Here is a 22,074-nt window from a genome sequence, read left to right as displayed (position 1 = left end):
AAGAGCACACATTATTAACAGTAGCGTCAGTAATGAAAACAGCCGAATTATTCAATTTTTAGTGAGTCACAGTACCCAGAGTAATGATAGTATACACAATATATGGTTAAATATTATCGATGAAGAGCAATAGTCACCGAAACCCAAAGTTAACTGACAGAGACTGACGAACATTAAAAGGATTGTGGCCAGAGAATATAAATGCTCCGACAAACACGGTATGGTGATAGCTTTACAAAGCTAACAAACTTTGACTGCCAAAGGCTTCATAATGGAAGCCAATGCCAAGCCAAGCTATGAAAGATGTGGTGCAACAGTCATAAAACCTGTACTCTTAATAAATCGAAGAAGAAGTGGTATAGCCTGATTAATCATGGTTTACGTTGTTTCCTTTAATAGCCGGGTTTATGTATGGAGAATGCCTAGCCAGGCATGGGGGAGGTTCCGTTATAATTTCGACGCAAATATCCTGGTATTCAGCTGGTCCTCTTATTTACATCATTGGCCGGATTACTGCGAATAAATATCTCGATATCGTCAATGATGAATTTCTAATTATATTTAGTATATTTCTGCCAAATAGTTTCATATTACAAGATGATAATACGCCCATATACAGAGTAAAATAAGTTTAGACTTGGTTTGAGTAGTATCAAAATATCATATCACCAGATTTCAATATACTTGAACTTTTATGTCAAGCTTGAGAGCAGAGAGTGAGAAGTTCATCTCCAACATCAGTAAAGTAATTCGCGGATATTTTGGTATAAGAATGGTACAACGTTCGGTTGGAAACTATTCAGACACTCTGACACTAAATATCGTGCCAAATGTTCTTATTTTTCTGTCCATCTCTTGTATTTTATTGTATTATTTTGTAATGATAGTACAAATTAAGATTAATTTGTTATTACAAGAAAATAACGATATAATATGTAAACATAAATTTTTCACACACGAACACTTCGAACCATATAAATAAATATATTTTATATATTTATCATTTATACGTATTATATAAGTTTATTTATATATATATATATATATATATATATATATATATATATATATATATATATATATATATATATATATTTGTATTGTATATATTTGTAATTGTATAATAGTAAATTGTACGAATAAAATGAAGCTAATTCTGAATAAATTTTAGATTACTTGCTATGTCTTTAAATCATACAATTTTAAAAATATATGAAAGATTTTGGTTGAAAACCTAAAAAATTTAAAATAAGATATAGTGGCTTGAATTCTGGAGGTCTATATATATATGGATATATATATATATATATATATATATATATATATATATATATATATATATAGCCTTTGTTTAACTGAATATTTGTATGGCAATATTAACTAATTTGCATTTTTATATAATACTACAATTTTTAGATGTATAATACTTTAGATATATAAGTTAGGATAGATTGATAGTTCTTAGATCAATATTGAATCTCCACGATTAGAAACATTGAAGAAATAAATAAAGCTTCAGTTATGCTTGGAAATCAAGTAATATTCAAGTAATATTTAAAAGATTAAAGATTATAAGATTAAAACACGAATATGTTAGAAATGTTCGTCAGTAAGTCTAACGATTTTTAAGTTTTGGGCGATACATAACATTTCACAGTTAAAATTATGATAGATTTTGATATAATTAATACAGAATTTCAATGATATTGATGACCATTTCTAATTAATGGAAATTAGAGAATGATAATTACTTTTACCGAAGACAGAAATATCATATATAGTCTGGATTAATTGCTCTGGATTATCGAACATATATTACTGGATTTTCTGGAGAAGATAATTAATTTTAATGGCTTATTGTGACTGACAGATCTAGTTCGTTGCATTAGAAGGTGTATGTGTCATTCGGAACGTTGTCATTCGATAAATAATTTGTGGAATTGAAACCGAATCAATCCCAGGGCGTCATAGTTCTTTATCTGTGCATTCACTAGCTAAAACGTTACAACTAGGTGAAAAGATAATCCACGGGATCTTTCTCCTGCTACGTGCAAAATCGATCAATATGACACATTGAAAACAATGCAAGCTAAATTTGGACCCGGTTTGACAAGGCGGTGTTTTAGAGGGAGGTGTGTGTACACAACTGTTACGTATGAGTATGGTGTACTTACGATTTTTTTAAATGTTTCCTGTGAATATTTATTAGTATGGGGTTGGTGCACGAAACGCTATTCACGGCGAGACGAACGGAATGTCTATCGGCCCTTTGAAGATAAAAGGGGGGAGGTTGGAGCGTTGGACTACTATGCGGCCGAGCGGCCGGAATGTGCGAGCGTGTCCAGGCGAATTCAAACTATCGAACTCTGATTTGGGATATACGTTCAATGAAATAGGATTAATGGATTTGTAAAAATGTATTTTAGCCGAGATTGATCATTTATTTCATGAGATATAACTAGCAAATACAGAAATTCTCGAGAGAATGAGCGAATGACGTCAATGTTCACGGATGCCGGAAGCGGAAAAAGTATAGAACTAACTCTACTAACTAAAATCCTCTAGCTCTTATTCATCAATTATATACCGGTGGTATAAAACCAACTGACTGAAATTCTGTAGTTTGTATATCTTAAGTTGAATTTGTTTTTTTCTTTCATAAAAATTTGTTGTTACGACGTCACTTTTACAATATTCAAATAGATTGAATTATTTGCCAAATGATTCTGCTCTAGCCCAGAAATGGTTTTTAAAAATGATAAACAATGATTAACCTAAAGCAATATCTTGCAAACTCCCGCATCAAGCTTTCAGACAGTAAAGTTTGTTATTTATGACTATGGACTCAAATATGGAAGAGTTTAACCAAGAAGAAATTCGTAATTGTAACTTAAATAGCAAGATTTTCATTTTAAGTGTATATCTTAATCGAAAAGGATATTATGTCTAAAAGTTCAATATCACAGCTCTGCTTTTAAGGAGTTAAATTAAGAGGTTTGAAAACTGAAAATTATAACATGTGTTACCAACCAACAGTACAACAACAAAATGACTAAGAACTAAATGTATATGTGGTAATATTACAAACAAAAACTGTTATTCTAGAAAAATATTAAACAGAGTTCTAATGGACTATTTTACATATATTTTCATATTAAATATAAAAATGGAAAATGTTTCATTAACGTTGAATGAAGGTTGAATAAACATAATAATTCTCAGATTAGACAATGATTTGTATTTTCAAAATATTTCATTCAAATGTTAACTGGCAACAGGACGGTCCTCCTACTGTTGCGATAGCCGCGGGTTCGAATCCTGCTGGGGCATGGTCGTAAATTTCTGTTTGTGATTGTTTAATATTTGTGATTGTCCTAGGCAAGAGTGTAAAATCCGACAAGGAAAATGATTCCAGTCACGCCAGTAACCAGGCTGGGTAAGACCGGATGTGTTCTGGGATGATTTCTAAAGTTGGTTACTCGCCAATCGGTAAGCGTAATGTCGAGGGCCGTGGTTCGAAGCCCACATTAATTGTAGGTCCAGTCCAGATAAACCCCTAGTTGGTAAAAAGTTACTTTAAAATATATTTAAAAAAAATGTTAACTGTTATTTAAATAAAACGTTTTATCAAAATACTTTTTTTTTAATTTTTCACTTGGAATGCCCTCTGCCAACTTAGACATGCAACCTTGGTTATTGCTTCATATATGGGATATCATCTCTGTATTTTATAGTTATCTTTCAAATTATTGTCGTGTTCAGGGTGGGATTTTTTGATGTTGTTGATTGGTTTGTTTATTTATTTTTAACTGCGTAGTATTTCGGAATTGGTAGCAGTAATATGAAATATTTTTTCATCGGGTTATGAAAATGTTCACAAAATAGGGTTATTGTAACCTGGAACGATATTTGTTTGGTAGGTTTTGAATTGATGTCATTATTAGTCCAAACTTCGTGCAATATAAGAATGATATATTATTATAATTGCGACACGCTACACGACCTGCAAAATTGATTGATCTTTACGCATTAATATAGGTAATTTGTTTAGTTAAATATCGTTTATTAACCAGAGCGCAGCAATTTTTATGAATATATGGACCAATGTTACTCGAATAATGAATTAGTTATATCAACCATGTATACACAGATATATTTCCACCAACCTACTGTCAAGCTAGCTGCGATATATTTTAACAAAAAAATTAGTTTTGTTATTATTTATATCTTTGTATAAAATCATAGTACGTCCAATAACAGTAGCAGAAAATCAATATAAAATAAAAATGAATTGGGTTAGACAATGAGAAATCAGTTTGAAAAGAAATAAAAGAAGATATAGTAATACAAATAAAACAGTGGCTAGAACATCCATTCCTAGTGGCCAATTAGATAAAAACTATTAATATAATTGCAGGATAGATTTTAAAAGAAAAAGGAAAAAAGAAAGAACAAGATTAAGATGGTTAAGATCTAGAAAGCTCCTTAGAAGCTTAAAAGACCGACTAATGAGAAGGGAAATATTGTATTGATAGCTATATGTATCCAGTAAGGAATAATAGATATTATATGCAGTAAGAAAATAAGTGTTTAGTGTCTTGAATTAGCAGATATAACTGATTTTAACAACGTTGTTTTCGAAACAGAATATTCATCATACTGATAGTATGAATGTTTGATTTTCACTGCTTCGTTACTTATTTCAGATGGTGTAGAGAATAGAAGGTTTAAAGAATAGAAGAACTACCAACATTTGTTTTGATTAAAGTTTTGTTTTGATACGTTTAATAAAAAACTTGTTTGCTCTTTGGTCTCTATGCAAAATCATTAATCATAATATTGTTTTGTACGATTGTTAATATAATAATGATTCATTGTAAATTTAAAATTTATCAAAAAGTATAAGAAAATTGTTTCTGAAATGTTATTATACTGAAATGCAATTAACAAAAATTGTGGAGGTTTACTTTAACATTAATTAACTTTTACTGGTTTTGTTTGTTTTCAATTTTTTATTAACAGAAAAACTGTTAATTTTATCAAGGCAAATGAATAATTAAAAACCATGAATTAGATGAATAATTAAAGTTATTATTTTGTTGAAAAAAATTTTTACTGTATTTAAATTAGTTAATTAACAATGGGGGGCTGCCCCATGATACACACTGCAGCAATTGTAAGAAAAGCACCATTACAGCTGGAATTGGCTCTTCTGCACCAAATTTGCTCACCAGACATAGCGTCTTTCTGATGACTATTTGTTTTTGTTGAAAATGTATGACTCCAGTAGTCGACAATAATTCGGCGATAGCAATTTGCTCATATTGTATATTAATCCCAAATGCCACGCTCGGTCAAAACTTGTGAGACGTCCAGGAATATTGCAGGGCTGTGTTTTTTTTCTTCGAATGTCTTTTCAACAGCCGTTGGTACTCTGCGCACTGCGATATTTATATTAGAAATTTGGTATTTCTATAAATGGTTTAATACGTTTTAACAGCAGTTTCTCAAATAATTTTGATATGCTGCTACCTGCGATATGATGAAATAGAGATCCAATTTGTTCAGCCGGTTTGTCAGGTTTTTCAAGCATCGACCAGCATTAAGACATTCAACACCGGTGTCAAACAGGCATGAAGATGGAAAAATTGTGTAAAATTATGGAAAACATTTTGATTAACATATTTTGTACCAATTTTTTCCAGTAAATTCCTTTTTAAAGTTAAATAATGACCAAAATATATGCAAACACCTAATAAGAGGACTATCTAAAACTATTTTAATTAGATAAAGATTTATCAAGTAATGTCTGCTTATTTAAGTACTTTTTATCTTACTAATTATTTAAGAGAAATATAAACATTAAAAAGGTCTTTGAATAATAACATCTCTATGGTTATTTAATTTTTTTTTAATCATTAATTTAATTTGCAAATAAAAATTGAATTCTACTTATATATCTGATGTTTATTAATAAACATTTTCCTAGTACGTACTACCGAGTTCGACACTAACTCACAACCAAAACAGTATAGTAGGTTTACGATAGCATACTCGAAAGGGTCATGGCGCACGCGCCAGCAGGAAAAGTATGCAAAAATTTAATGTTTTCTTTGTAGGTCCGGCTCGCTACAGCCGTCATGGTACTCCCGCTAGCCCATTTACCCAGAAAAATATCGATCTCCTGGCCTTTTCAACACAAAATCACCACCACCGAAAACCGTCTCCTACTACTCTTCCTTCCCCCTTCCCTTCGCGCCATCTAAGAGTAACAATTCGACGAAATGACAAAATATCGTCGTTTTTCACCGATTGATCGTAATGTAATTCAGCAGAAAATAGCTTTTAGCGGTCAATTAACGTAAAACCAATAGAATCGCGATTAAGCGATAATTGTCGGTCTTAAAAATAACGTAAAAAATCGCTTTGTTTGACCAGCGGACGCTAAGTTAGCGCACGACGCGCCATAAATATTTTTCGTTAACAATTATTTCATGACCAACACACTTTTAGTTGGTTACTTCTCTTCGTTCGGCTATCAACATCTGTGTTCGATATAAAACCGTGTTTGTTTCGAGACCGTCACGGTTCCGAAGGTAATTTAACACTTGTACGTTATTTGAGAGTTTTAGTTTTGTTGTATTCACGCGCTATTTAATTGTCGTCGAATGAGATCGAGAAATTTCTAACGAAATTGCGAAAGTCCAGTTTTACATTTGGGTGCTCGAAAAAACCTTTCGCCAAGTTCGTTCGCATCGAAGGTTGTTTAACGGTTTCATTTTTCAGAGGCAGTAAACAAGTTTTGAGGTTTTTTGATTGTAAATTTATTGTGACAAATTGTATAGATTATTTTATGTATGTATTCGGTAAAGTAGTGTATCTCTACTTTACCGAAATGAATCCACAAAGACCTATTTACTTTTAACAATTTTTTAAATTAAATTATAATATAAACAACTTAATTAATTATAATAATCTGACAATATTAAATAAAAATGGAAACTGTACGGAAACGGTGAGGTTAGTTGTGAATGGTTTAAAATAACGACGAGTTTAGACGTGGTGTCAGATGATATCTAGCGTTCAGATCTTGTTTATCAATTGACCATAACAAATTCAAAACAAATTCAAGAGCTTCTTAAGTTTTGTGACATTTATCTTTGTTTTGTTTTTCAGTGTACTGAATTCGAAAATGATTTTCTATCTGTTATAGGACGTCACGTTTTTTTTGATTTGGGTAACCTTGTTAATACAAACCATTTAACTTTTAGCACAAAAACTTTTTTCTTTCCATGTGAAGCTCTTCTTTGTATATTTTCGCTTGTAGGAAGAAGCTGGAGGATCTCGATGGCGTCCAATAGTAGTCTGCTATCATTCAGATCCTTGGTATCTTTTCTCCATCTCTATAATATCCTGGTGAAATCGTTAACCTGCTAATGCTCTCCATTCACCTATTCCAAATTTTTTGAAAAGTAGGCAAACTAAAACTCAAAATGATTTTAGGAATCTTTTGTTTAAAATTAGAATCGTTACAATTGCTTACAAATGTTTCTATGACTTTCTTAAAATTAGTCCATCCTTCTTTTTTAGGATTCGTCATGATTATGATCAATTGTTGTTCATTGATAAGTCATCTAAACATGTCTGGTCCGAGGAAAACATTTTTATTTGCCTTTGCTTTTGAGAGAACTTTGAAACTATGTATTTGGAGTAACCTCCATCTTTGGAATGTGTTTCAGTAGGTTTATTTTACGTAGTTTACAGTTCTTTTTACCAACCTTAAATCCTGACGTTTTAGAGTTATTTTTATATTATTATCGTTTCCAGCATGCTAAAATACATAGAAATATACTACTAGAATTAGATTTCGTTGTTCGACTTTTATTTGAACGAGATTCTGCTTGGTGCAGACATAAAAAACTGTGCTTGATATGATTCTTGTTTGATATTCATGGTTAAAATTGAAATTTTGTCGATTTGATGAACTCAAGACATTTTATCCAGGATGTTTCAGTTTCTTTCTGGTGGTACTGAAGATGTGGTGGCAACTACACTTTCATTATTTTGTGTGGCTATTTGATAAGAGCGAAAGCTTGCATGTTATTTTCGCTCCACATGCAATGCTTTTTTCCCCTGATAAGTTTTCGCTTCATATCTAATTTCTTATATAATAACATATTTTCTAAATAGGCTAATAAATTAGATGCCTAAAGTGTCTACATGCATAAAAAAGATAGATTATCAGAAGGAAATAAAGACTAAAGAAAAGAAATAAAATTGTAGTAATTGACTATGTTATAGCTGATCGTTACTTAGTCCGATGGTTTTAATAATATTTTAAATCCACATCAGATTGATTTTTGGAAAAAAAGAATGAAAGTACTGCTCGGCCATTATCTTTTTTCAATAATCGTCTCAATCTTGATCTCTCGAACTGAAGAAATCACCTCTGGTTTCGAGTTCCGGGCTGCATTTCCAGTTCCAATTCCAATTTATCAAACTACGGCCTTATTTGTAACTATTTTTAAATAACTTCTAAAACATTAACCGTCGTGCTTACATAAGATTATAGAATTGCAACAATTGGCCTAAGCACCAGATCCATTACGCCTCTTAGTTTCTAGAATTGGAAATGATTCTAGCCAATTCTCGGCTACCACTTCAAAAATATATTAGTTGCTTCCACATAATGCCGTTTGTTGCAATACATATTGTATAGGACCATATTATAAAAGTTGTTTGGTAATATTAAAAGTTGTTTAGAAACAAGTTAACAAAATCGGATAATAGCACCCACTCGGATGCTATCTGACGTTAGCATATCGTTACAAAAACTAGCAAAATATCTGCTGGTAATTTTGTACAATAGTAATTTATAGTTTTTACAATTATGTATTGGTATAAATATTATTTATCAATCACAATAATCAAAAATTCGATTGTTGTTGTCAAAAAGTATTGTATCGCATCCAGTCTAATGCTTCATTGTATTTATAATCTCATCATTATGTAAATTATAGCAATGACTGCAATTAATGTTATTGAAATACTTATCTCTGTTTTCTAGCAATTAGTACTGGCCTTTTCAAAAGTTATCATTCGTTAACTTTGTTTAACTTATTTAACTTTATTCGTTTAACTTATTATATTATTATAACTAGAAAATTAACACAGGATAATATTTCTAGTATTCGGTATACATTATTATTGAAATTTTCCCTATATTTTATCTTCACAATTTAGGGTATGTTCATAAAAATGGAAAGGTTGCTCAGTTCAATCAGTTCAGATGAAATAAAATAAGTGATAATTTGATAGGACGAAGTCTTGTGAATACAGCTAGTGTTTTCGTTCCGTTTTTAACTTCTTTGTCAACAGTTTGAGATCTAATCATATTCGAACCTAGTAATTATGCGGTTATAAGTGTCTGGAAGGCCGGAAGATGAGCTGATGATGCTTTATGATTTTTCTCTGATTAAAAATGGAACAAGAACTCAATAATTCCGATTCAATATATTCAGTTTCTTGTATCAAATAAATGTAAAATAAAAGAAAAGTTATTCTAACAACAGCATTTACTTAAAAAATAACAAATGAGTACCATATCAATTAACTAAAGGAAAATAATACGTCTTAGTAGTGATTAGATAGTGAGACAAATCTGTTAAAATAATGCCTAAAATGGAGCACTTAAAATATGCAATGACAGTTTGATTATGCATTAAAATAATTAAATCGCACGTATACACTGCCGAAGTTGATTAATTGCTTAAATGTTGATACAAGGTTTTAGCACTTAATATATGCTATTGTTATTTGTTATTGTTTGTGCCCAAGATCATTGAAAATAAATGATACAATTCTACTGTTTTCTAAGAACCAATAATTCTAATAGATTATTGATAAATATTTGGATTTTCCAATGGTGATTATTTAAGAGTTTTCTGTTTAAACGCTAAAAACATGGATTATTTTTCCAAACATCTAAAGTCACAATGTTTAGGGTTTATGTCTATTTTATGCTCAAAAAAGTTTTTTTCGCTTTATCTTGTGAGAAAATTTTCAAATAAAGCTACAATGTGGCAATTTCAGAAACTGCCTTCTTGATCGATTAACTTGGTGGGCGTCTAATTTCGAGCCAAAGTATTTTAATAAATCAAATCAACCAACCCAGATGCATCACAAATAAAACTGGTGCGATTAGTGGTCAATAAAAACAATAATAACGATATGTACATAGCAGTCTTGGATAGGACACACTTTTCAGTTCAATAGGTAAAACATTAGAATGTTATATCCACACAAACAGGACATAATCTCGGACGATCTTTATTGAGGTTCTTGGTGAAGGATTATGCACACAAATAGATAGAAAATTTGAATTTTGTTATCTTTCCAATGAGCAACACAAATCATGCTGTGGATTTTTATTTATTGAAATTTTACGTCTTCTCATTTTTCAACAGATTTAATTTATTTTTGTATTTTAAACCCTTCAAATTCGTTTATCTTCAATTCATTTCGGCCTTATCACCATTACTTTATTTTTAATTCATTTGTACATCAAAGAGCTTTGGTATTTCTCTTAACATAGCGTACGCTCTTCCATTATTTGAATATGATCAATATGCTCTTTTTAGAAAGATTTAAATTTTCATATATTTGTCTGTGAACAGAAGATCTGTTGATGAAAATGCAAAGTATGAATATAAACGACTTTTACATTCGATAGTTTTAACATTTCTCTACATAAAATAACAATCTTTCATTCACTATTATTGAATTATTCAGTGCAGTTATTTAAGGGTAGGATTTAGTTTGCTGAAGTTCTTTAGACACTTTTAGGAACTTGGGTTGATGCTGTTCCATCATGTTTTCAACGATTTGAAAGTGGTGATTTTAATATAAATAACAAAGTTCGAAGATAATGCATTACATTATATTTCGAACCTTTTCAACATTGCTGTTTCAAAAAACCGCCTGCCAAATAAAAAAACATTCGACGTATTGGGACTGGCGATAAAAAGTGGATTTACTACAAGGATCCCAAGCGTAGAAAGTCATGGATTAGTCGACATGTTATGAAAACGGAATATTCGTTGCCATAAAGTTATGCTATGTGTATGATGGAACCAGCCATCTGTAGTGTTACAAATGAAACCTTACATACTGAATGAAACTGTTATCACAGACGTTAATTGGCCAAATTGATTGAGGTACTGTTTCAAAAAATACGTAACCAAAGTCGTCTTGCAAGATAACACTCGGCAACAGTTCGAAGTATGAAGGATAGACATAGCGCCTTGATGACCACTTGTTCAGATCGATGCAGCATAGATTGCTTGACTTGAAGAAGTGAGGAAATGGGTCGACCATAAACATAAACATGAGGAAAAATTGTACTCAATGACAAGACATATTTAATAAATAATTTGTAAATTTTTTCTATAGATGATTTTTTTAAGTAAAAAGAGAATCAGAATAGTCGCAAATACACAATAGAGCCGGTCAAAAGAGCTCTCACTGGTTCACCACCCCTTAGGAAAAAAACGTTTGAAATAGCATGTAAATAAATTAAGATGGCGTGTAATTGATCATTTATTTATGGGCAAGCGGTTTCGAAATACTGAAGAAGCGCAAAAAGAGCAAAAAATGTATGTTTGTGATTGTTTGAAATTTGTGAATGTTCTGGGCAAGAGTGTAAAATCCGACAAAGAAAATGATCCCAGTCACGCCAGTAACCAGGCTGGGTAAGACCGGATGTCTTCTGGGATGATTTCTAAAGTTGGTCACTCGCCAGTCGGTAGGCTTAATGCTGAAGACCGTGGTTCGGAGCCCACGTTAAACTTTAGGTCCAGTCCAGATAAACCCATAGTTGGTAAAAGGAGATTTTAAAAATTTATAGTGTGTGTATATAGTATAATATAAAATACGGGTAGTATATTCGTTAAATAAGGTTTTTCCTTATTTGTATATAGTTATTGCGAATATTACGTACACATTTTATTTTTATTTAAGTTTGATTATTTTTTACCTTTTAGTGAGTTCTTTATATATTTTTATGAAGTCGATTCAAATATTTTGTTAAAAACATTTTACATTATCATATAATATACTAATTTTTCTCAATAAATGCCTTTTAAAAATGAAAAATGACATGCAATATAACCGTTTAAAATTCTGAAATCTTTTTCTTGAGTCTTAATGATTTTTTAAACGTTTTATTAAAAACCCTACCGTCCAAGAGGTCACTGATGATTTATTTTATCATTGTGCTATCAGGTATTTGTGTTTGTTCTATTTATTTACCTAATAGTGGCCGGTAAAACGGATTTAATGCAATTATAATCTGTCACCCATTACCTAAACGATACGAACTCGATATAATAACGTCCCGAAAGGCAAAAACTGCACTTAGTCATCTGTTTTTATTTTCTAGCTTCCTAGACGACGATAACTAGATAAATTTAAACCGGCTGGTCGTTCTTTAACGTAAATAGACCGACAAGGAAGACGATCCAGTCAACATGGCGTTCGTCCGCACCAGCGTCCAAGTTTTGGTGATCGCATGTTTTATCTTTCCCGTTCTGGCCCAGCATCACAACGCTCACACCAATCGCAACAGGACGGGAATATGTACCCTGGAAGTACCGTAAGTACTCATGAATTATTTAGAAGCAATTGTTTCTCGAGATTTATTGTTTGTTGCTATAGTTATTCTCATGAACAGTCGATAATTGATTTAAAAATAAATATGACCCGATGCGAATGTGTGTTAGAAAAGCGCCAGTTCGTAATCTACATGAACGTATATCGATATATTCCAAGAACAACCCGAGGTTAAGGTTACATGTATAATTTTATTTCTGGATAATCATTATCGTTAAATTGTATGTTATCTGGTTTATGACAAATGACCTTCGAATAATTCGTCTCGATTTATTTTTAAGGCTTAATACGGGTCATTTATGGTTTATAAATTATTTTTTATGTGAAAGGTTTTTTTTGATATTTTTTCTTATTGTTCATAGCGTTAATAGATATAACGTTGTACCATCTTTCTAACAAGAGATGTTCTTTCATTATAATAAAGGAATTTAGCTATAAATGGGACAAATAATATTCTATGTATAGAGTTTCATGTATTAAATTCCATTCTGTATACGGTTTGACCGTTTTTTTAAAATGGTTGTTCTAATCCTCTGGGATTAAAAAAAATTGATTGTTCGTCAGTTGGATTAAAGCAATCTCAGACATGAAAATATTTTATGTTCAGTTCGATATAATCTAAATCACATCTAAATATAAGATAAGTAATGTTTGTTCAGGATACGAAAACATTTCGAACAGTCTCCTTATTTCTTGATCAGTTTTGTTTGGATGGTGCTGATATGTTCAATATGAATCCTGAATGAAATCTGTACAAATATGAAATCTCACAGAAATGAGTGGTACTTAATTTAAAAGAATTTTGAACGAAATATTTTATATCGGTCATAATGACGATGATGATGATGAATTAATTAATTTTCGACTCATTTTTGTATAGGAATTGTTAGTAAATATTCTTAAATAACACACACATTTTTTTGCGAACTTCATAGCATATTAAGGCAGTGTTTGTCAATGTTTCATACATTTCACATAAACAACATCAGAGTTACAACCCTCACGCGTCGATGTGTCTCATGTCCAAATATCAGTAACTAGCGACCCGCCCCGGCTTCGCACGGGTGCAATGCTGATACTAAATTAAATACACTACAGAAAAAATATGAACGTTGTATATAAAAACATAGCGGCCCGCTCCGACTTTGCACGGGTATAAAATATATATGCCTATGTCACTCAATGAAAACATGATTAAAATCGATCCAGTATTTTTGGTTCATTCATTACTGCCCTTGGCCTGCACGCATTAAATTTGGAGTAAAACAATTCCTCTTTCCCTATACTTACTATGAAGATTTCCTGCTATCTTTGGAATATCTAAATTCATACAATTTTTATTACATTACACATTTTTAAACGCAAATTTTAAATTTGTAATATCTCCGAAAATATTTGTTTAATTTACATGCTGTAAGGAACCATATTGATCTATATTAATTGCACACTGTATTTAAGGTACTTAATTCGATAAGGATTAATGCCGTATTGCTTAAAATAGCTTCGTAAATAAGCCATTTTCTCACGTAAAAAGTAAACAATAAAAATGGTTAATGTGGGTTATCCCTAAAAGATAAACATATACCATCGCGGACTTTTTTGTAGACCTTTTTATGGTGTACAATACTGTAGTACATTAATTTGATCTAACTCGTAGGGTTAGGCAGCGTTTTTGCTAATTGCTAAATAAGCCTAAAAAAATAGGTTAATTTACGACATCACGTTAGAAACCTCTAAAATTAGCAATGTTGCCTTAGTATATTATGCATGTATTATACATATAAACCTTCCTCTTGAATCAGTCTATCTATTGAAAAAAACCGCATCAAAATCCGTTGCGTAGTTTTAAAGATTTAAGCGCACATAGGGATATAGGGACAGAAAAGGCGACTTTGTTTTATACTATGTAGTGATAATTATAATAAGCGGCCAAAAGGAAACCAATTATTTTAGAATTATGTCATGCTCTCGTATATTATCTTATTGATTTTACATTGGTTTTCCCTATCATAGCTGCTGAAGTGTTGATATTGAAAGCGAAAACAATATTTTTTTATTATTTAATTATTACATTGTTACTAGTCGTTTCCGACTAACCTACAATTTGTCTTTATAATAAATTAACTCTGGGTATATAACTAGGAGGACCCTATATCAGTCTCTGGTGAAATAATGTTTATACATGTCACTGCTGTATTTTTTATTATATGCACCTCACTACATAACGCTACTCAAGATCAGATGGTTTGATTCTTTTGAGTCTGTGTCCTGTTCTGGTGGTCTCCAAAAGCTGCAATACTTCAATATTCTCATGAGAATGGAGTCTTTCCTCATGCCCCCTTGCAATTCTCTTGATTTATATGAGTATATGAAGGTCTCGATGTAGGTAATAAATCCTATAGTATTTGGGCGCGCCCACAATACCTCTCAGGACTTTGTTCTGAAAAATGTGTATTTTGTTTAATCTCTTTGCAGAACATCCCCATAATTGAACTCCGTATGTCAATATAGGTTTTAGTAGAAAATAATATGAACATTCTATAGATTTGAAAAAAGAACTAAAAAACCTCTAACTACAATATATGGTTTGTTGATATTACATTGTTCATATTCTTGATACCTTTTTGATATCCAATAAAAAATGTTGATATTTAGATATATATTTTAGGTTAATTATTTTTAATTTTAATTAATAATACATGATATACGGAAGGAACATCGATATTTTTGGAGTTTATTATTTTGATGACCAAAAAATATAGTCATTATCTCAATTATTTCGATATTACGAGCGAAGAAAAGGTCATTAAAATATCGATATATTTAAAAAATACACTGAAGGTCGACAGAAAGTCGTAGGTAAATGAACTACCAATTCTCCGCCTTCTTCGAATACGTTATACATATATTCTAATATCTGCTTTTATATTTGTTAATATTCTTTATTGTGTAATTTTTCCCTTTTGTTTGTACCTCCAACTCAACAAGCAACATGTTTTTTCATTTCTTCACTATAATTTCTGATGGCATTTCTTACAGATACAATTTAGTATGTTTTTTAATTTCATGCCTAGTGAATGTTGAGAATTTGCACTTTCTACTACTCCTCTTCTTACGTGTTGAGCTAAAACAATCCAAGGCATTCAAATTAGCCCTTCCATCTATAAATTCTGGATATATTTTATTCAGAATCTCAGTGGACTTAGTAAAAATGTAGAATAAGTAACAATAAATATACTTACGCGTGCTTTTTTGCATATACAGATCGGTTTTGATTATTAACTGTTGTTTTTCGAAATTTTTAAGAGTAATAATCGAATCAAATTTTTATAAATAATAAAATTCTGTAAATATACTACTACTAAACTACCCTTTAGATTGAGGTAAGATTTCATAGGCTCTGCGATATTTGCTGTTCTCAATAATTTCCATGTTATATATTGATAGTTTTTTAAGTATTGTTTTGTATTTTTTATCGCTTTGACGGTTATCGTTATTTCGCGACTATACAATAGTATGGTGTTGATCTAGAGGGGAAGGGGATAGGCATTAAGTGTATATATATAATAATAAGATAAATAGGGGGTTTAAAAGTATAAATAGTGTATATATAATTTAAAAATGAATACAAATATAGGACTACAAACACAACCATAACGAAGTAGAGGTTCTATCCAGACAACACACATCTGCACCCATATCGAAGTGATTATTTGGTCAGTAACGCTAAACTTAGCATAGGCTAGATTCTATGGAGAAAATCGATCTCACGTAAAAATCCGAGGAGTCTGTCTGTATTTTCTCCTGTTAAGGCATTTTTAAAATTTTACACCCCAAACTTAGCTCTAATCTGGGTGAGTCGTGGACAGTCGTTCAATATGTGGTAGACTGAAAAAGGGACAGGGTGACAAAACTTAGTGAGCAGCCAGGCTCGAAGTCATTAAGTGACCGTGTGAGAAATGACGCTGGCCCAATCTGAGTCAATTCAAAGCTAAGGCATGGTGACGTAGGGAAGGGACGTGAAGAGAGGAGAAAAAATCAGCTGTAATCTCAAAGAGCCTGTCGGGGTTGGCCTACTGGTCTCAACGACGTTATTTTTAAAACAAGAAACGAATGAGATAAGGTTGATATGGACACAAACATCCGTGATGGAGAGGGGAGATGAGGCTGCCGATTTAGCTGCATTTTCCGCGCGTTCATTACCCGGTATACCAACGTGAGAAGGAATTGACAGACAGTGAGTCGGTGACCAGAGGGTGGTTGAACTTCTGTTCCAGGAAACAATCGAGGGCACTTCGGGAGTCGGTAAGGATTAGACATTTTTTGAAGGATTCTGTTGAGATGTACGATAAAGCCTTGACTATCGCGAAGACTTCAGCGGTCAATATCGAGTCATCATCTCGAGTAAAATTTGATGCACTTCCAAGTTTATCTTGTTGTTGACTCCACGCATCGACTCAAAGAGTGTTTGTTGTATATTTTTAAATCAAAACTAATGTTTTCATTTAACAACTTGATATATGACTTAATAAAAATACTTTCTAATATTTTGCCAATGTTAAAAATCTTCAAAAATATGTGTATTAAATTGCAGAACAATCGACATCATCTCTCCAGAGGATCGGATTAAAGGAATTCCGGCTGGAAATGGGGTAAGAATGGTGTTTTAACTATTGCCCGAGCACGCACTTAATTTATTCTGTTTTATTCCGTATAGTCTAGATCTCACCTGAGCAAAATTGACATTTGTTGTTCTGGATACGAAAAAATTCCACATACTTTCTTAGTTTGCCGTCCAGTTTGTTCTAATGGTTGCGAGAATGGTAATTGTACAGCACCAAATGTTTGTACATGTAAAACGGGATATATTAAGGTAATATATTAGGACAATTTTTATTTGGTTACAACGAGGTTTTACATCACAAAATAGAGTGGCCATCCTTCGATAGAGTCATTATATTTTAAACCAGGAGAACAAGAATCGGGTATTATAGTTATTAGGAACCTTCCACTGAAGATGACTAAAGGCTTATTTTTAGTTATAGTCCAATCATAGTTCGAAACCAAATTATCTGAGTCTTCGTCGGCTAGTTTACCGTTAAAGATTTTAGTAATTCACAATTAGGGGTACTTTGAAGTTCTTCAGTTCACCTTCGATTTTTCTTAATTTCAATGGTTGTTCAATATCTGCACGGTTATTTTTATTTATTTGTAAAAATTAAAAATATTATAAATTCACAATAATACCCCACTAGCTATCTTCTAATAATCTGGGCTTCTATTTGGTAGATGGTAGTAATATATTTAATCAGTATTCCAAAGATGATTGCAACTTTTCAACCAGCTTGTTTATCAAAGCTGATTTAGTCAGTGAATGCCTGCACCATAATGTAGATTATATGTTGGACCAACATTGAAAAATATTAAATATATATTTTGGAAACTTTTAAATTAATTAAGACATTCATTATCATCATCATCAACCTATAGTAGACACTTAGGGAATGTGTCTAATACAGCTAATGTTCGGGCGTAGATGTTCCGACCTCGGATAATATTAGTTATCGAATTTTAAGATTACTTTCTATGATTCATGCATCTTCTTAGGGAGGAAAATCTCCTGAAGCTGGCTCCGATTGGGCTTCTATAGATATTTTGATTTTTGGCACTCTTTTTTCTTGTATTACCGACAAGTGTCTGAATCTCCGCACTTGCTCTATCTGGATCTCGTTGAGATATACAACAGCAGACGCAGTCCAGATAAACCCTCGTTGGTAAAAGACTTCAAAATATATTTAAAAAAACAACAGCAGGCGATCCGTTACCTGCCATTAATTCGGCCTTTTATTCATTCATTTTCAAGTCAACGTCTGCATCAGCGAACATCAGATCGGCCAATGATAATTCATTGGCCATACGATCTGATTCTTACGTTTTTAAATATATTTTTTCCTAATTTTTGTTCATATGAGACAAATAGTTGTAGAATTAAATGGTTATAATGACTTCTTCTCCGTGAAGTGCTCGAAGGTTGTTCCCCAACTTTGACGCAACCCAGTCAGGGAAATATGATGATTGTGAAATTATAGAAGTTGAACTTCTTGTTGCTGAGAACTATCAATCATGTTGCTTTTTGGTTTTGGATGTTACGCAAAGTCAGGATTTTTATTATATTTCATGATACATGTTCATTACGTTTTGATGTATTTATTTCGGAAATATTTAAGTACTCTGCACAATTTTAAAAAATTGATCCACCCTATATATTGGCCTACAAAATCTGTCCGATTTTGATAACAATAATCGATACACAAATTATTTCTTAAAACAAACACGTGTGAAATATATCATCGTCTGATTTAATAGCTCTGTAAACAAAGTCGAGTCGGTTATAAATTTAATGTATTGATCTTTACGTACTTAATGATGTAGAGCCCGGAGGGACCCCATAAATGTATCCCCACTTGCCCGTTGGGTTGCCTGAACGGAGTGTGCACCTTCCAAGGCATTTGCGACTGTAACTCTGGTTATAGCCGAAGCCCAGATGGTAAATACTGTATACCAGTTTGTACAGGCGGCTGTGGTGAAGGTGGTAAATGCGTCGGTCCCGAAAGGTGTTCCTGTAGTCCCGGGTAAGTACATTAAGCGACACTCAACCAGAAACACCGAAAAAACACAAGTACGGTTGCAGATATCAAGTAAATCCGATCACGAACAAGTGTGAGTATTACTGTGAAGGAGGCTGTGGGACTGGAACATGTGTCGGACCGAACAAGTGCTCCTGTAAACCCGGGTACCGATTGGGAGCTGGAGGATGCGTCCCCGAATGTCCCCGAGGATGTGAACACGGCGTCTGTTCCGCTCCGAACACCTGCAGCTGCGAGAAAGGATGGGCTCTGGATAAATCCGGAATCAAATGCGTCGCGCATTGCTCCAGTCCGTGTCTTAACGGAAACTGTATAGCTCCTGATACTTGCGCCTGCAAGAAAGGGTACACTCCAGCACCGGGTTCCAATGGACATAAATGTTTGGCATTCTGCGAAGGTCAGACTCAATAATCTCATCATCATCATTCACTGAATAGTCGTTATAAATATTTCAGGGGGCTGTGAAAATGGATCTTGTTCCGCACCGAACTTTTGCATCTGTAATCCCGGATACATCAAAGAATCCAAACTTAGCAACCGATGTATAAGAAGAGTTCGCCGATCCATATCATCTTTGCATCTGGAGCTGATTCCAGAACCTGTTTTGAAAGGTCATTGATATCGTTATCTCTAATACAGCCGACAAGTATAGTTATTATTTTCGTTTATTGCAAATCACCGGCTATAATTAATTTAATTACGTTGTGGGAATTTGAACGAGTCTAAAATTGTTATAAGAATGAAGCTTGTATTGTTAAAATTGTCTTTTTCTTTTGGATATTCATTGAAACTAAACAAATATAGTTATAAACAGGATTATTATGTAAAAAAATAAATAAAGAAATAAGAAAAGCCTCATGAGGAAACAATAGGAATACTTATAGATATATTATATTATATTTTGTTTAATATAATAGATTTTTTTATTATAAATACACAACAATAAATTATGTTTTCCTAGACAAATATATTTTAAGTCAATACTTTTTCTTTACAACCTTACGAACAAGTAATAAAGTTAGTAGGACAGTCTTTTATTTCTCCGACAAATAAAATGGCTATTACATTACAGTTATAGTAAAATTAAATTGAAATTGCATGCCATAAAAATGACAAATCTGTTTCTTTCGTAGATAAAAATAAAGAAACAAGATAGATTTAAACAGAAAATATACAGTTCATTATTCTGATGTTAAGGATGAATATATATATATATATATATATATATATATATATATATATATATATATATATATATATATATATATATATATATATTAATTATGTTAAATATTTTTCTTAAAAAAAATTTCTATAAATTTTTTTTGTGATTGCTACCAATACGACATTCTCTTCTTTTATATTCATTCTTTTTAAGATGACCATGAAAAAATGATGAAGAAGATGATGGGCATACAGGTCGTTCTAGTACGTCAATATATTCATGAAAACGTGAAAAAAATGGTTGATGAATTATGGAAAACCACAATTAAGCTAGAATTTTAAAAATATTTATGCTATTTGATTAGGATAATGGATCCAATTTTTATAAAACACAATACTGTTTATTCGCCAGACTTAGACCAGTGTGACTATTTTTTCAAAAACTGTTATCTACAAAAATCAATAAATTGCCGTCGAAAGTATTGTAAGCCTAGATGATATTAAAAGAGAATAACTGAAAGAGCTCAATGCTACCACTAATAATAAGTTCCAGAAGAGTTTTGAGAATTGCAATAAGCGCTGATATAAGCCTATGGAGACTACTTTGACGAGAATAATTAATATAGATGAACCAATTCGTCTTAAAGCATATAAATTATCATTATTGTTTTATCGCTAAACTATTATGTAATTTTTATTTATAGCAGATTGGTTTTAATTAATTATATGTTATCAATTTTGGGTAAATATTTTGTCGTGATCATAGTGTTTCTATCAACTTCAGGATGCATTATCAACTTTCGTTCATTACCATCAAAGATCTGAATCAAATGTTGGTCGTCATCATAACAAGGTCACCTAGTTTAGCCACTCTACGAATTTTTGAATGCTTGGGAATAAATGTATAATACGGCGTTAGTTTAATGATATATATTAATATTCACCGAGTATCAATCAATTTCACTTTCGTCAGCATATCTTCTTGTATGATCATAATCGAACTAAATGATTTTGTCGACGTAGATTGCTGATGCTTTTGCCGAAAACAGGACTAGTGAGGGTCCTAGATACCATGATAATCAAAGAGATATTTTTGACCAACTATGGTGCGATCTTTTGAATTTAATTTAACTCTTACTTAAAAAAGCGAGGATGTAAATAAAAATGAGAAAAATTAGCACAGTATTTTTGAGTTAAAATATTTTGATTCCAATCAATCAGATTATACGCACAGTCAGACTCTATGGCCATGCATTCGGTGTCGACGTGAATGGCTTTTCTGGACTGACATATAGCTTCTTGCGCTTGTAATTGTGACAGTCATAACCAGTCATAATACCAAACCTCTTTCTTGCTTGGAAGACAATAAAATTTCCATGCTGAAACGGTTCAAGACGGTCTCTCTTTGTTTGGATCTTTCCCATGGCTGGAGGTAGATGAAATATCTGAAAATTCTTTGAGAGCTTGAACTACGTTTCCGTCCAATGAGTCTGGAATTTATTCTCTTCAATTTTTGTTGGTCCTCCAGGTCATTCTACGCTCTTAACATAGCAAATACTACTTTTAATTAGTTGACCTCAAAAGCTACAATGAG

The 22,074-nt window shown here is 32.1% G+C and overlaps 2 protein-coding genes across 10 annotated transcripts in view; one reads left to right on the top strand and one right to left on the bottom strand.

The window, feature by feature from the left end:
• LOC143192590 (uncharacterized) overlaps window positions 1-2,252 on the bottom strand; it is a 42,693-nt gene extending 40,441 nt beyond the window's left edge. For all 8 annotated transcript variants that reach the window (XM_076398040.1, XM_076398023.1, XM_076398065.1 and 5 more), the window contains exon 1: window positions 2,175-2,252. The gene's annotated coding sequence lies outside the window, so the exon portion shown is untranslated. The remainder of the gene's footprint in view (window positions 1-2,174) is intronic.
• A 4,199-nt stretch (window positions 2,253-6,451) lies between these two features.
• On the top strand, window positions 6,452-20,292 carry LOC143201295 (uncharacterized). Of its 2 annotated transcripts, none has more exons than XM_076412268.1 (7): window positions 6,452-6,596; window positions 12,440-12,652; window positions 17,264-17,321; window positions 17,387-17,542; window positions 19,102-19,301; window positions 19,361-19,713; window positions 19,772-20,292. In XM_076412268.1, the coding sequence occupies exons 2-7, from the start codon at window positions 12,528-12,530 to the stop codon at window positions 19,933-19,935; spliced, it is 1,056 nt and encodes a 351-aa protein (XP_076268383.1). In that variant the 5' UTR covers window positions 6,452-6,596; window positions 12,440-12,527; the 3' UTR covers window positions 19,936-20,292. The 2 variants fall into 2 exon arrangements, with proteins under 2 accessions (XP_076268383.1, XP_076268391.1); XM_076412276.1 differs by having other exon boundaries at window positions 6,544-6,610.
• The last annotated feature ends 1,782 nt before the right edge of the window (window positions 20,293-22,074 follow it).

Source organism: Rhynchophorus ferrugineus, unplaced genomic scaffold (genome assembly GCF_030347505.1).
Source record: "Rhynchophorus ferrugineus isolate W39M unplaced genomic scaffold, kcgeb_rfMv2 rfM1, whole genome shotgun sequence".
Classification (NCBI taxonomy): domain Eukaryota; kingdom Metazoa; phylum Arthropoda; class Insecta; order Coleoptera; family Curculionidae; genus Rhynchophorus; species Rhynchophorus ferrugineus.
The sequence above is the reverse complement of the archived record's forward strand: the minus strand, read 5'-3'. Positions and strand labels throughout refer to the sequence as shown.

Bases quoted from the DNA above. Each gene is read 5' to 3' on its own strand.
- LOC143201295 (XM_076412268.1), top strand. From the start codon at position 12,528: ATGGCGTTCGTCCGCACCAGCGTCCAAGTTTTGGTGATCGCATGTTTT. The intron at 12,653-17,263 runs GTAAGTACTCAT...ATTAAATTGCAG, and splicing joins ATATGTACCCTGGAAGTACC to AACAATCGACATCATCTCTC. The intron at 19,714-19,771 runs GTCAGACTCAAT...TAAATATTTCAG, and splicing joins ATGTTTGGCATTCTGCGAAG to GGGGCTGTGAAAATGGATCT.